This window comes from Equus przewalskii, chromosome 1 (assembly GCF_037783145.1).
Source record: "Equus przewalskii isolate Varuska chromosome 1, EquPr2, whole genome shotgun sequence".
In the NCBI taxonomy this organism is placed as follows: Eukaryota; Metazoa; Chordata; class Mammalia; order Perissodactyla; family Equidae; genus Equus; species Equus przewalskii.
This window is the reverse complement of record NC_091831.1, coordinates 29,110,806-29,126,657: the sequence shown is the minus strand read 5'-3', so window position 1 is coordinate 29,126,657 and position 15,852 is coordinate 29,110,806. Positions and strand designations below refer to the sequence as shown.

The following is a 15,852-nucleotide window of genomic DNA, read 5'->3' as shown; positions in this document are numbered from 1 at the left end:
ATTCCCCTTCCTCCACCAAGCCCTGCCTTCTGCGGCCACTCCAGAGCCGAAGCCCTCTTGCTGGGTGTTCACTGAGTATCGATTCAGTCTGCAAGCAATTTTAATATTTCTTCAGGGACTTTCCAGCAACAGCACAAGTCATTAATTCACCCTCCCAAATTGCTTATTCAATAGCAGGAACATGGCTCCTGAATAAAGTCCCAGAATTTATGTGAGTCGCACGAGTCAGGAGGTCAAACAACTGTTATGGAGCGAAGTTAAAAATCCAAATAAAATATTGACACTTTTTTGGGGAAGGGGGGGGGGAAGTAAAGGTATTTAAAATAGGTTTTTGTTGCAATGCCCCCAGGATAAAGAATGGAAGGAGACTGAAGACAAGTTGGAGTTTATAAAATCAATGGAATTTATTGTACATCTACTTGGCATTTAATAATTCTCTCATTTCCACGTCCCCCCCACCCCCACCCCACCCTGGCCATAGACAGAAAGATACACAGGTATACAAATGCACATTTATGCGCATCAATACTGGTGCACAGACCAATATAAAAACACAGTTGTGATGTGAGCATCTCAAATATCCTGAAAAGGAACAGCGATGAGTGTGGAGTCATGTATGACTGTGGCTTACATATTTGACAGAAATAGGTATAACTGGGCAGAGATTCATGAAGTAGGTTTTGATAAATCTATCCAGTCTTATAAATCTTGGATCAATGCATTAGAGCAGACATGAATATAAAGATATGCTAATTGTAGGAATAGTTTCTAGAAACAGAAATGGAGAAACACATCTGTATGCAGTATCACCACACAATCATGTGCAAGATTTGGAAACTAGATAGATAGATGGATGGATGGATGGATGCATAGATAGATGGATGGATAGACAGATAGATGGATGGATGGATAGATAGATAGATAGATAGATAGATAGATAGATAGATGGATAGATGATAGATAAATAGATGGATGGATGGATGGATGGATAGATAGATGGATGGATAGATGATAGATGGATGGATAGACAGATAGATGGATGGATGGATAGATAGACAGATAAATGGATAGATGATAGATGGATGGATAGATAGATAAATAGATGGATAGGTAGATGGATGGATGGATGGATGAATGGATAGATAGATAGATATAGGGAATTTGGAAAATCTAACCCCCAAACCTACAAATGCATATAAAATACACTGAAACCATAGCCACTTAACCTAAAATTGAGATTCATTTGTAACACAGACATGATGCTTATCAAATACAACTGTGGCACGTGCACAGAAGAGGGGCAGCGGTTTGAGTCACAGCCACAGGCAATCTCTGCTCGTTGTCTGCATATACATTTGCTCAGTTGTCCAGATCATGGATGTGAAAAGACTGAAGGAAAAATTTGTTCCTGCCCAAATACATAAGAAACACAAAGAACTATTAATATAGAAATTTCCAGAAGAGGTAATATGATTAAGCCTACAAGACATTGGAGTCACAGGCCTGGACCCAAAGTCTGGCTCCAGTGCTATTAAGCATGTGACTTTGGGCAGGTTGCTTAGCCTCTCTGTGGTCTCCTTGGTAAAACAGAGAACATGCCTATTTGACAGGGTCGTAGTTGGGATTTGAATGAGAAAATGCACTTGTTACAATACCTGTCTCATAGTGAATATGAAATAATTAATAATTATTACTTTTACTATTATTATATGCAGCTCTTCTATTCAGGCCCAGTTTCTCATAGATTAGACCACCTGTTCTTGAATACGACTGACTTTTCTATCCAGTGATTAGCAGCATGGGTTCTGGAGTCAAGCTCCCAGTTTTAAATCCTGGCTCTGCTACTTAACAGCTGTGCAACGTTGGGCAAGTTACTTAACTTCTCTGAGCCTCAGTTCCACATCTGTAGAAAAGGGATAAAAATCTTCATAAGAAGTTGTGAGAAATAAATTAACCCATGTAAAGTGCTTAGCACAGTGCTTGGCACATAGCAAAAATATATTAGTTCACTATGGCCCTTACAATTATGTTATTATTATTACTAATAATAACACTCATTTGTTATTCAATAAGTAGGGTTTATTTGGGGTGTTTTTGAGGAAGATTAGCCCTGAGCTAATGTCCTCGATGATCCTCCTCTTTTTTGCTAAGGAAGATCAGCCCTGAGTTAATATTCATGCCCATCTTCCTTTACTTTATATGGGGGACGTCTGCCACAGCATGGCTTGACAGGGGGTGCATAGGTTCACTCTGAGGATTCCATCCGGTGAATGGAAGCAGAATGTGTGAACTTAACCACTGCACCACCGGGCCGGTCCGTCACCAAATAGTTTTTAAGTCCTTACATTGTGGCAGGTACTGTTGCCAGGTGCTGGAAATACAATGGTGGGAAAAAGAGGCAAGACATCTGCCCTGGTAGAACTCAGAGTCTAGGGGAGGATTCTGTGTGAACTGAGAAAGCAAGAAAACAAGGTTTTAGCTCTGCGCCAGACCCTGAGGGGAAGAGGGGAACAGAGAGGAATAGATCGGAAAGCCAGGGTGGTGCCAGATTGGGAAAGATTTTGAAGGCCAGGCTGAGGAATTTTGAATTTATCCTGTAGGCAATGGGAAGCCATTGTAAGGTTCAGCCACATCCCCTTCTTTCCGGAGGAGACAGAGGGAGACCATAGGTTGGTTTTGAATACTGGTGTAACTAGGTGGGAGGTGGGAGGGGCTAGAGGCTGGGAGGCCAGGCCCTCGCCAGCAGGCCCCACCTCTGCTGCAGCTGGGGGGCCCTTCCCCCAGGCTTCCTTACGCTTGTAGAGGGAGGTGCGCGTGCCTGAGGAGAGGTAGGAGGATGGGCAGACAGGATTTCTCCCAGCGCTGAGTCTACAGCAGCACCCCTTCACCATCATCGTCTCAGGCCGTCTTCTCGCCTCGGGAGCCTCCCAGCCAGGACCGTGGGTGGACAGCTGGTGGACCCCAGCTCTAGCCTGGAAGCCCTGACAGATGAGGGCAGGGCCGGTGGTGAGAGGATCTAGTCTGGTCACGCTCTGGGCTTGGCATGCACTGCAGACTGGTTTCCAAATGGTTAGTTAAACACATTGCCCCTTAATTTTTAAACCTATGCATATCTTGAAGTTAAATCAATCCATATGCTTACCATTCATCATATAAACCATCACTATTGCCCCCTTGGGCCAGCCCCATGGCCCATCTAGCCTGGTAAATTGTATCTGGCCTGGGCTCCCGGGGACACGTGGTGGAAGGATTATTGCCCTCAGTGCCAGTCTTAGAAGCCTAAATTGATGCAGAAAATATGCCTGGTATCTAAAGAACCCACTGGGAATCTATCCTCCTGGAATATACCAAAAAGTATTTTGAAGTTACATTTATTTTTAACCTGTAGTCTAGTTTCCACAGAGGAACTGAGAGCTTCTTGAATTTTGGTTACTGTGTCAGTTGGAGTCAGGATTAGCAGATGGGGGAAATGTGGATTGACAGAGGATGAGCAAGGAGCCTTCTTAACCAAGACTTTCTCCCAACTCTCACAACGATGCTTTTCTCACCCTCTGACTTACGCTAGTCTTCTCAAATGTTAGAGAGTTTGAGAATAATCTGGAGCATTTGCTTAAATAAAGATACCTGGGCCCCACTACCATCAGTGGGCCCCAGGGATCTGCATGTTAACAAGCACCTTGGGAGTTTCTAATGCATATGGTTCAAGGACAGTAGTTTGAGGACGCCCTTCTGCAGGCTTGTTAATAGGCTCTCCCTCTTGGAGCTCAGTTATGACCTCTGAGAAGCATCAAAACAGGCAGAGGCTCTTGGGAGGAGCTCTGCTACCTTTGGAATCTGTGTATTCCAGCCGCATCCTGCTACAGCCAGAGTGCAAGGTCCTGCCCCCAGCTCTGAAGAATGGCCTTCTCCTCATCAGTGGCCGTTCTCATGCACAGAACCCTGCCTGACATATGGGCACTTGTCCAGACTGAAACCTGCAGGGCGTGTGCGTGGGTGTGGGCAGACAACTCTAAACTCTGCACAAACTGCAAAGCGAGGAAAATGGTTCATGTGAAGCACTTCCAGGCTGCCAGTGGGAAGGGCAGGGTGGATGCTGTTTCCTCTGGGTTTCTAGCGGGAGGAGATAGTAAATTTCAGTTTTTCAGTTCCTGGATGTACAGTGGGGAGATTCCAGTTCCTTAGAGTTCTCAGGAGTAGGGAGAAGTAGGAACCATTTTGGGAGAGGCAAAATTTTCCTGAGTGATCTAGGATATCTCACTGGAGGTTCTGCCATGAAAAGTCTCCAGCCGTTTGTGTGGCTCTGACTTGCCTCGGGGCTGAGCCAGAGACATGTGCTTGGTGTAGGCAGCTCTCAAAGGCCTGAGCGGAAGCAATTACCTGCATTTGTTGGGCAAAATATCCTTTGTTGAAGCAAATATAGTTTTGTCTTCTGGAGTGAACCAGCGTATAATACCCAGGCAGCCTGAAGTCACTGGTAGAGGCTCCTCCCACCACTCGTCTCGCTCAGAGGGCAGTGGGGCCAGCTAGTCTGAAACATTCTCTACCCTGGGGTTCCTTTGATTTACCAAAGCAGGAAAGACTTTCCTCCCTATACCAGAGATTAAATATTTCCTGCAAAGACTCTGAAGTGGCCAATCTACCCCAGGACGATTTAAACTGATTTATACATGTATATGTATATATATATATATGTATGTAGCTACTTGACTTCTTGCCACAAAGACCCTTTGAGCAAACCAATGATATGACCAGGCCTGGAGCCAGCCTGCTGCTCCACGGGGAAGTAATTCCAACGTGGAGAAGGCAGTCTGTTCTAGGCAGCTGGACAGGATTTCATGGGGACATGCTTGGGGATCCCATGTATATATCATATTGGCAACAGCTGGTCCCAGCAGGTGTTGTTACTCCCATTTTCTGGAGGGGAACACTGAAGCTCAGGGCGGCCCTTTATCCTTTGTTTCTCAGAACAAGAGACTGGAAATAGAATACGGGAGTTTGGATTCTGGGCTTTTGGGTATCTCTCTCCTTGAGCCAGTATAGCTTAGTGGTCAAGGGTATGGGCCCTACCTGAATTCAAACCCCAGATTTGCCATTTATTGAATGGGTGACCTTGGACAAATTATAATATGCCTTATCTGCAAAATGGGTTATGTGAGGATTAAGTAAACTATCTGAAGCATGGAACATTGCCTAGCACACTGTAAATATTTAGTAGACAATAGCTTTGATTACAGGAGCCTCTACTAAGGAAGCACTGCTCCTAGAAATCCTGAGCAGCGTAGTCCTGGAAATGCTGCCACCTAACTCTATCCAAGGTGAGCTGTCTGAGGTCACCTCAATGCTAATAGGACCTCTTCTTGTCTTCACCTCGGGGAGTTTTTGCACCCCATTTATTATCATATAATATAATGCAATATAATATCATACATAACATAACATAATATGATGGGTAGGTTAACTTGGAAACCCTGAGGCAGACTGTGGATGGATGGATAGATGAATAGATACATTTGTACTAAGTATACATACATTATATCATTCTATTGATTTGTAAAAAGTTCCCGGTCTGCCTGGCTGTAATGAGATTTTTGAACTTTGCGTGGCGATCAATGAGAGGAATATTATTGGCCTGGAGAATTGATATACCTGCTCTCAGTGGCTTGTTCTGCTCCCAGGCTGCCCCGGCCCCCCAGGTGTACGATTCCAGCAGACACTTAACCTTTTTTACAGTGTCATCAGGCTAAAAGGAATCTAATAGTGACACAGGACTTGTGCTCAGCACTCTGCCACTATTGCTTTCCTGTCACAAATAATTTATAGCCTTCTATTTCCATCCCTGAGCCTGTACCCCAGCCCTGCCTCCCGCTTTCCCCCAGCTCCCGGGAATCAATAAACTCACATAGGCACAGTGGGACTTCAGGGTGCACGGAGACAGACAGACAGACAAAGAGAGGGGAGATGGAGAGAGGGGCAGGGAAAGACAGAGGGCAGAGAGAGGCAGAGAATGAAACAAAACATGAAACACGGAGGGAGGAATCAGAGAAGGAGGCAGAGCGAGAGAGAGTAGAACCAGGAGAGGGTAAGAATGTGCCCAGCACCTTCTTACAATGTTCAGAGCGGCTCTGTTTCTTCACGAGTTTACCAAACTGTTCATAGAGACTCATTACGTGCTTTCCTTCTAACTCGCAGAGCTGATGAGACTGTTTGGCTCTCCAGCTTGGTGGGAGGCGGAGGCCTCCGGGGAGTTTAACAAAGAGGGAGTGACTTCACCTGCCTTGTCATCCTTCCCTCTGAAGCTCTGCCCCAGGCCCCTGGCATCTCTTAGGTCCTGAAGGAGCTGCTGCTCACACTGTGGATCCTCGCTCAGGCCCCCAGACAGAGGTCCCCAGTCCGTCTCCCTGAGAGTCTCTCTGATGCACCTTTTTTGGGGTCAGGCTGTGACACCTGCTGCTCTGTTTCCTGTCTTCTCAACGCTCTTCCCAGGGTCTCCGCAGCAGCTGCATTGACAAGGCTGCGGCAAATTGGGCTGAGAGGCCTCCTGCCTGCACCTGGCTCAGCCTCTACATAGAAAGCAGCCAGGCCTAGGGGTCACCCACAGGAATAATAACACCAGTAGTTATTGTTATAGCAGCATTTACTGAGCCAATCATCATACTAATCATTTTACGTGGATTATCCTATTTAATCCTCACCACAGTCCTAGGAAGTAGATAGTATTATTATCTCATTTTACAGATGAGGGAATAAGAAACTGCCAAGGGTTTCCCAGGCAATAAGTAACAGAGCTGGGACTCAGCCTGAGGCAGTCTGAGCCCAGAGCCTGCCCCTTCATCCCTTTGCTCTGCCCACAACCTTGTGGGAGACACCAAGTGCCTGGAGTGCCTGTGCTGGGCCCAGGCAAAGCCCTGGAAGGTCCTAGGAAAGGCGGGAGGAGAAGGAGCATCCCTGTGAAGGAAGGCGTGCTGGGAAGAGAAGTGGGGAGCAGGGACCCTGGCAGGAACAGCTTTCCATGGAAACGGGGAATGGCACCTCCCAGGCCCCAGTAGAGGGGCGCCTTTCAAAGCTCCCGACTGCACCCTCCCAGGATCCATATCCCAGGACTTGACTTTCCAAGCCAAACCTGCCTGCAGCCAGGGAGGCCATAGATGTGTCTGGCTGTCTTGTGGGGCCAAGAATGAAAAAGAATTGGAGGAGGAGGAAGAAGAACCCGGGGAAGGAGGCCAATGGGTGACCATCTGGTTTCCCCAATCCAGGTTCTTAAATTCCCTGAGATCAGCTCTGAGGATTGGCAAGTGCCCACCGCCTGGGGGGCATTGATGGACACCAAGAGCATTAGTAACTCACAGCAGACACCCTGCCCAGCTCCTCTCCCATGCACCACCAAGCTGCTGTCAGGGAGTAGTGATTTTCCATCACTTGCTGCCTCAGCTAAATCTGCACCAGCGCCCCAGGGGTCAGAGGTTCTGGGTAACAAAGACAGAAACTCCGCAAGGCCATCCAGTTGTCCATCTCACCCAGCCCCAGCCCTGGGGCTCCCTTAGTCCAGAGCCCATCAGCCCTGAAGCCAGAGCCACCCGCAGGCCCAGTGAGACCCCAGAAGCTTTTGCTGCAATGAATTAGGGGCAGTGGCTCTGAGCTGCTCAGCCTCCTTCTAGATTTTTTGTCTAGACCAGTCTACACTGCCCTTAGCTACTGTCTGGTGTTTCCCGTCGTGATCATGCTCCAAACCTTCCCCCTAACTCTTGAGAGATGACCTTCCCTTCTGCTTTGCTGAGAGACAAAGCTGTAAAAGCTCCTTTTCGAAGCTTTTGACCGTCTCCAAACATGCTCTCTCTGGCTAACTGCTCGCCCATGCCCTGCGTTCCATTCTCTCCTTGGTCTTTCTCTCGGAATCGTCTACGTTCTCTCAGGCAACTTCAGTCTCTCCCTCTTCACTGCTTCTTCCTCCTCAGCCTACAAACTTAAATCCAGGTCTTTCCTACTGTAAACAGCCTTCCCTCCACTCAGCTGCCAGTTCCGTCCTCTGGCTTCCATACTTTCCTCTTCTTTCCTTTTCTACAAATTTTTGAAGGCAATAGTCTACTTTCACTGCCTCCCTCTCCTCCTACTCACTCCCTAACCTCTTTCTGTCTGGCTCCTGCCTTGGTTGCTTTGTTGAGACCACTCTCCCAAGGTCACTGGTGGTCGCCAGAATTCCCAAATCTGTGCCTCTTCTTATTCCCAATTCCCTTCGATCTTTATGTCACCATTGATGCTGTGGATTATGTTCTCCTTCTGGAAATGTTCTTCTCCATCGACTTAGGAGAAACTGCCCGGTCCTGGTCCTGCCATTTCCTGTACAACCAATTCTGTCTCCTCTGCAAGGTCAGGTTCTTTTCCCAGCCTCTGAAAGTAGGTGTCCTCCGGTATCCGCTCCTTAGACCTCTTGTCCCTATCAACACCCGTTTCTCTGACAGTCTCTCAAATCCATATCTGCTGTGCCAGCTGGTGCATGGCCAGGCCCACCTGGATGCTACCCACCACCTCAAATGCTGCATGTCCCTCTTCCTGACAGTAGTACAAACCCCCAGCCTGGGGCCGACCCCGCGGCCGACTGGTTAAGTTCACACTCTCCGCTTCGGCGGCCCAGGGTTTCGCTGGTTCGAATCCTGGGCATGAACATGGCACCATTTATCAAGCCATGCTGAGGCGGCATCCCACATGCCACAACTAGAAGGACCCACAACTAAGAATATACAGCTGTGTACCGGGGGGCTTTGGGGAGAAAAAGGAAAAAAATAAAATCTTTAAAAAACAAACCAAAAAAGCCCCACCCGCCTTCCAGGTACACGGAATTGGGATTTTAGGGCCTTGGTCGACTCCAGTTAGTTGCCAAATTCTGGTCATCCTGCCTTGACGATGACTTGCAGATTCTTCCCTTTCTTTCCTGGGATCAGCCTGCGATGGCCTCCTGCGTGTGTGTTGCTTTACCAGGATCAGTTTGTACATGTCCCCTCTAGTTTAGAAGTCACTCGCGGCTTGAGACTCTCTAAACCTGGTTCCTATACGTTGAAGATGTATGACAAAGCAACAAAAAGCACACATTTTAGAGACTGACTTCTAACTCTCCTCTAACTGGCAGTGTGATCTCGAGTAAGCTACTTAACCTCTGTCAGCTCTGGTTTTCAGTCTGCAAAATGAGGATAATAGTATTTACTTTTGAGGTTGTGAGAATTAACAGTAGTATATGTAAATAATATAAATTGCGTATAATATTGGCACATAATAGATGCTCAATAAGTGGGAAATCACTCTCATCATTATCACTTCAGAGTTTGCAGCCTGACTTCCTCTTACTCCCTTACACTCCCCACCCTTCTGGCTGACCGGCCCAGGCGTTAACCCCTAACACAGCGTGCTCCCTCAGCGTCCATGATCTGCTTCTACTCTCCTCCAGCACCTGCTTATAACCCCCTCCCCATGGCCTCTTTGTTCATCTTAGAATCATATTGCTTTTTACTGGGGAAGGAGACCTCAGAGATCCTGTAGTCCAGCCTCTTTACTTTATAGCTGAAGAAACTGAGGCCGGAAGTAGAATGATGAGCCCAAAGCTATGTAGCCGCTTAATGGCAGTCAGAAGTCAGACTCAGGGCTGTGCGACCCAGTGCCCTCTCCACTACTCTCCGTGCCTCTGGTTCCTACATGTCCATATATCTATATATCTATATATGGAGAGATATATATAGATATATATATATCAGTTCAGCCCTACTCTGCTTTGAAGATCTACATCAAGTTCTGCCTCCTCTGTCACTTCTTTCCTAATTCCCTCACCTACAAGGGGGCTGGTTCCTCCTCTGCCTCCTTTTGGCACTTCCTGCCTGGCCCCTTGGGTTACCTAGCTTCTTTGGGTGGCTGTCTTCCTTCCCCACAACTTCATTTCCAGCGCTGTGAGGCAGGGGCCTTATCTCTATTGCCTTTGTGAGTGCTCAGGTCCAGTCAGGGCTTGTGACTCACCTGGCTGGTGGAGGTGGACTTGGCTCACACGTCTCTCTGTGGGAGGAGCAACGCCCTGGGAAAAGTTGCTCCCAAGGGCACCTAATTTGACCAGTGGGTGGAGGAGCGTGTTCCTTGGTCCTGGCTGCAGGGTTGCTGGTCTTTTGCATCACTGAGCCCTGGGTCCTCCGGATCACTGGCACACAGGCTCACCCCCAGCCCTGGGATGTTTGGTCTGGGCCCCCATCCCCAAGAGTGAACAGGGAGGACAGTAGGCTTGTCACTTAGGCTGGTAAAGAAGCTGTGGTCCAAGTGAGACCTCAGAAAAGGAGGCCATCGGGCCAGTGGGCTGGACAGGGCTTTCACTTGTTTGAGACCACTAAATGGGCTCAAGAAGTTGTTCAGAGCCTCACATCTGGCAAGGGGAGACCATGTGATGTGTTGGAATCCTGGGGACAAAAGGTCACCTGTGACCCAGGCTTTCCCTGGCTACTTCTCTTTAGCACAGGAAGTGGGGACATCTTGCCTCCTCCCTCAACTCTGGAGGACTGTGATACAGTCCCAATCGGAAAGCCAGCTCCAAAACAATCTCCAGACCCAGGGAGTCCTGTTCCCAGGAGGAGATGTGTGTGGTTGAGGGGGCGAGGGTGGACAGCAAGTCACCAGGGCAGTCCCCACGCCCAGAAAGGGGAGGGATGCTGTGCTCCACTTGCTCTGCTGCCCCGATCCTTGCTACCAAAAATCACACTGCAATTCAGACAACGCACACGGCAGGACAGGATGCAGACAGCCTCCCCAGAGCTGCGCTACGCTGGATCCGCAGAGCCAACAGCGGGGAAGGCTCATGCTTTGCGGCAGGGGTGCAGGGAGCAGAGGGGTGAGGAAGGAGCTGAGGCACTTGGAAGAGTTCCTCTGCAGGGCTGGGCTGGAGTTGGCTGGGGCAGGAGAGGGCATGTCATGTGTGATGCTGTTGCGATGCTGTTGCAGGATCATCCGGACCAAAGTTCAGCAGCCTTTCCACCCAACGCCGGATGGGGCTGGGACGGGAGTGACTGCCCCTGGCCACACCATTGGTAAGAGGGCTCAGGGAAGGGGGGAAGCTGGTCCCCACCTAGGAGACCTGGGAAACTCAGCTCCAGCCCCGGGAAATGCCCACCACCCACCTCTCTGAGGTCCAAGACCTGGTCGTTTACCCAATCTGTGCTCTCCCTGAGCCCCTAGAGGCTTGGTTCTCTGCCTCCATCCGCATCTCACAGCTGCTTCGCCTTGTCAGTCTGTGTCTCGCCTCTCTCTTTCTCTTTCTCTGTCTCTCTCCTCTCTTTCTCAGTCAGTATTTTTCCTTTAGCTCTTTTTCTCCTTCCCTAGCTTTGGTTTTTATCTGATTCTCTCTCTCTACCTGTCCCCGCCCTCTTTCATATCAACCTTCTTACTCCATTTTTATTTTCTTAATTTTAAAATTATCCGTCTCTCCCCTCCCCTCCCGCCCCCCCCCCCCCCCCCCCGCCGCCGCTTCTTCTCTCCCTTTCCTTCCTCTCTCTGCCTATCCCTTTCTCTTTTCTTCTCTCTGTAGGTGCGGCTCTGGACCTGTTCCTCTGTTTCTCTCTTTCCCTCCTCTTCGTTTGTCTCTCTTGATCTCTTTGTGTCTCTCTCATGCCCTTGGTAACTCTCTGCCTTTCTCCAACCTCCTTATGTACTGACCCTTGCTCATGTCTTCTCAGAGACATGACCCAGGTCTACCAGAACACCTGCAGCCACCCCCCCCCACACACACATATACTGTCTTCCCTTTGGTCCAAGGTGCATGGTGCTGCTACAGCCATAGATGAGGCCTGGGGTTTGAGGAGCTGGGCTATGTTTAAACTTATCCTGCTTCGCCTCTTGGAAGCTGTTCCCTTCTCTCTTGACCAGCAGGAAGTAGAAATGGCCGGTCCCAGCCCTCCTGGAGTTGGCAGGAGCTGTTGTTTACAGGGCCTGGGTTACAGCGTGTGCTGGGAGGGAGGGTTGGGCCGGGCTGTACCTGAGTTGATCACCATGGAGTGAATGTGTTCACTAGCCTGTGCCCTGAGGGGGAAATTAGGAACTTCTCAAGTGATTCCAAGACCAGAAGCAACTGGGAAAGAGGAGCTAAACACTCTTGGGGACTATGGGGACCATTCTTGTGTCTCTTAGAGAATCAGAGACAGATCTTAGAAAGCCGCAGACTCTAAATCAGGACTGATAAAGACGCAGCCCAGGAGACTGAGAGACAGTGAGCTGGGGTTTGTTTCGAAGGATTTGCCTGGCCCCAGAGATTGGACGAGCTGTGCAAGGAGGCATCCTAGGAGCTGTTCTCTCTACAGGACTGCCGAGTTGCTTTCTAGATTCAGTCAGCTTTGGCGTTTCCATCCATCTTCAGGGAATTGAGTTCAAGGGCTCCAGTCAAATCTATAGGTCTGCAGAGAAGGCCTGGGGTTGACTGGTTGCCACTCAGCCTGGGGCTGGACAGAAGTGAATACCCTGCACTGTATATAGCAATGCCACTCCCCTAAACCTCAGAGGATGAAGGGGATGTGAGCTCCCCATCCCTCCTACTCCCTCTGCTTCTCTCTGCCCGAGCCTTGGGGCTTTGGCCTGCACTCACAACTGCTCTCCTGATGGTATTTCCTCCTTACTCTCGTCCAGTTCCCAGCACGGCCTCCCCTCCTGTTTCCAGCGCCTCCAATGATCCAGTGGGATCCTACTCCATCAACGGGATCCTGGGGATCCCTCGCTCTAACGGCGAGAAGAGGAAACGTGATGAAGGTAGGGAGGAGGGAAGAGGCTTGGCTTCCCTTGTGCATGCTTTGTCCTTGGACTCAGAGCTCCGGTTTCGGCCTGGCCTCGCAGCTGCTCTGCTGTGAGATCAGTTTTAGTAGCAAAGCCCAGGTCCCCCCACTGCCCTGCTGGCTCCTGGAGAGAGGGGGGCAGGCTGCTGGTGGGGCCATCAGCTTCACCATATGCTCAGCAGCCCTGACTACCTCATCTTCCTCTGGGACTCACCCTGAATATCCCAGTGGGATGCCAGGAGGAGAAGCATGAACCCTGTACCTTTGGAAGGTTTTGGAGGTAGGGGAACAGCTGGTCCCTGACCCGAGAATGAAAGGCCAACCTTCCTTGTCCTCACCTGATCCCAGCCCATCAGGAGATGGGGAGTGATGCCATGTACAGCTGACCCTAGTGTCCTTTCTCTGTGACACATGGATGTTATGCCCTTTATAACCACTCAGGGAGCTGGACATGGGCCCTCTGTACTCTTCTCCATGGGAGGAGGCTCCACTCAGCCTCCTCTCTGGCCTTTCCCCTCATTCCTTATAGTTCCTCAAGGTACAGACAACTGTTGGGTGTGGAGTTAAAGGAAGAAGGGAGTGGAGAGGAGGGGGAGAGGGGAAAGAAAGTAAGAGGAGAGGGTGGCGGCAATGAGCTTCGGAGAAGGTGTTTTTCAAATGTATATTTGGGGTCCCTTAGTGACCATCTGGTTCTCTTCTGATGCATGAGGCCAGGGCACAGGGCTGGCAGGCCCAGACAAATGGAGACACCAGTCTGGAGCCTGCTTCCTGCCCCAATCTCATGGTCCCTGCTGGGGAAGCAGTAACCTCCTGGTCTAAGGAAGGCATATGATTTTAAGGGTACCTCCCATGAAATAGACAGAATCCTCTAAAGATAAGCATAAAGAGAGTGACCATACATCTAATTAACCCAGGACATCCCAATGTATGCCTTTTGTCTCTGCATCTTGACCAGTCAGCATCTCCTCTTTCTCCTAAAAATGTCCTGTTTGGACAATAAATCATATAGTCATCCCAAGCATAGACAAGCTCTTGATTGGGGCAGCTTTAGAGGGTAAGGAACAGAAAAAAGGGACAAAGCTGAGATTCCCTGGGCCTAGGCTGAGGGAAAAGGGAGTGTGAGAGCCCTGGCCTCCAGCGGAAGGGACAGAGTGTAGGAGAGGCCTGGGTCTGGCAAGACAGTGATGACCTGGTGCTGGCCTCCTTCCAGAAGCCCTAATGGCCTCATTTCACAGGAAAACAGCTTGTCTGGCTCTATTTCTCCTTCTTCCAAAATATCCAAACCCATTTGGCTGCCACGGCCTTTGCCACTCACTAAATTTCATTGTGGTTGTTTTGGCGGCAGCCCCTGATAGGCAGGGGGAGGCTGGGTAAACGCCCTGAGTCCCAATTCTCCCTGGGGGTTTCCCACACTGAGGCCTTAGCCAAGCACCTGGCACCCTCAGTGGTTTGGAAGATTCTGTCTCAGACCCTAAGGGTTTCTCCTTTAACCACCACCACCCGCATTTTTTAGAATGTGAGATGTCCAGGGGCCAGGGGAGGCCACAGGATCTCCTCTCTGCTCTCCCCCATTGGTCTGTGGTTGGGGCCAATCATCCAATCATGCCCTCTGCTTCCTGGGCTCCTATGGGCCATGAAGGGAGGCCAGGGGTAAGGAGGCACTGGCGTGAGGCTGTGGCCACCCTGGGTTGGGCCTGGCTGGCCCAGAACAGAGTGCTCTTCTCTCTGAGCAATTGGTCACATTCATTGTTTCAAGTCAATTCAACTCCGTGAACCCTTCCTGTGCATCAGTTGCAAGAAAGGCTTGGTGCTACAGGATCCCAAAGCAGAACAAGATATGATTCTTGTCCTTTAGGTGCTTACCCTTTAGCGGGGCGTGTAAAACATGTGAGCCCAGAGAGCAGAAAGGCCCATCTGATATCTGCGTTGTGATCGAGGCTTGTGCTGCAGGCTGTGGGAGCTCAGAGTGGGGAGGGGGTAACTTGCCAGGAAAGGCTGCAATTTGAGGGCAGGGCCTGAGGGATGGATGAGGGGCATGTTCAAAGACAGTTGTAGTGTGAAATTCTATCTGATAGACTGGCCTTGTGACCAAAGGTACTGTGGTGAGAAAATACAGGGGCACTTTAGCTGGGATGAAGGCATGAGGGGAAGTAATGGGAGGTCAGGCTAAGTCGATGGGTTAGGGTCACAGGAGATCAGGCCAAGACTGGACCGTATATGGAGGTTAGACTTTTTTCTGCAGGCATGGATAGCCACTGAAAGTGTCTGCGCAGGAAGGGAAAAGAGCAGGGCTGGGTTTGGGAAGACCGTCCTCCAGCAGGGTGATGGTGATGGCAGAGGGGAGTCCTTTTGGGAGGCAGTTGAAGTTTTCTAGGTGAAGGATAATGGGGGCCTGTAAGTTTCCTCTTACTGCTTAAGCACTTCCCTCCTAGGCCTAGCCAGGAGGCAAGAAGGATCAGAAGCCCAACTTCTTTTAGGGGCATGTGGTTCTCTTGCTCTGACTCCCTGCTCCTCTTCACCAGCCCCAGACCAGATGGAACGGTCCTTTCCCTGATGGAGGCCAGAACCTATGAAGGAGGCCAGTTCTCCCTGATCTCCCCCTCTGCAACCACCTGCCCTCCCCCCCCACACCCCACCCAACACACACTTGATCCATTGGACCCAGGTGGGAAGGGAGAGGAAAGGAAAGGCGAGAGCAAAGGCAGACCTTTCACAGGCCGTCCTCCCCCTCCCCCACTCTGGGTGCCTCCAAGCAGCCAGGCCCTGTTTGCATTAGGAAGCAGCTCAGATGATTAAGAATAGGGGAGATAATTATGTGTCAAGATGATGTAGCCCAACTCTGCAGTCAGGCCAAGGTAGCAGAGCAGCTGGCAGGCCGGTTGCAGGAGGCAGCCTCGGGCATGGGCTGCACAGACACTCAGGTGTGTCCTTCAGCTACCAGCCCAGTGCTGCAGGCACAAGAGAAAACTGACTTGGGGCACTGAGGGGTGCTGGGATGGGAATGGGACACATGTCAGGAGACTAGACCTCTGGAGAGTGGAGAGGCATGTCTCCCTCCAGAAGGACCCTGCTG

At 50.0% G+C, this 15,852-nt stretch overlaps 1 protein-coding gene across 7 annotated transcripts in view; it reads left to right on the top strand.

Annotated features, from left to right (window-relative positions):
* PAX2 (paired box 2) overlaps nucleotides 1-15,852 on the top strand; it is a 91,959-nt gene that overhangs the window by 33,353 nt on the left and 42,754 nt on the right. For all 7 annotated transcript variants that reach the window (XM_070558853.1, XM_070558812.1, XM_070558827.1 and 4 more), the window contains exons 5-6: nucleotides 10,963-11,048; nucleotides 12,637-12,756. In XM_070558853.1, the coding sequence (XP_070414954.1) occupies nucleotides 10,963-11,048; nucleotides 12,637-12,756 (206 nt within the window). The remainder of the gene's footprint in view (nucleotides 1-10,962; nucleotides 11,049-12,636; nucleotides 12,757-15,852) is intronic.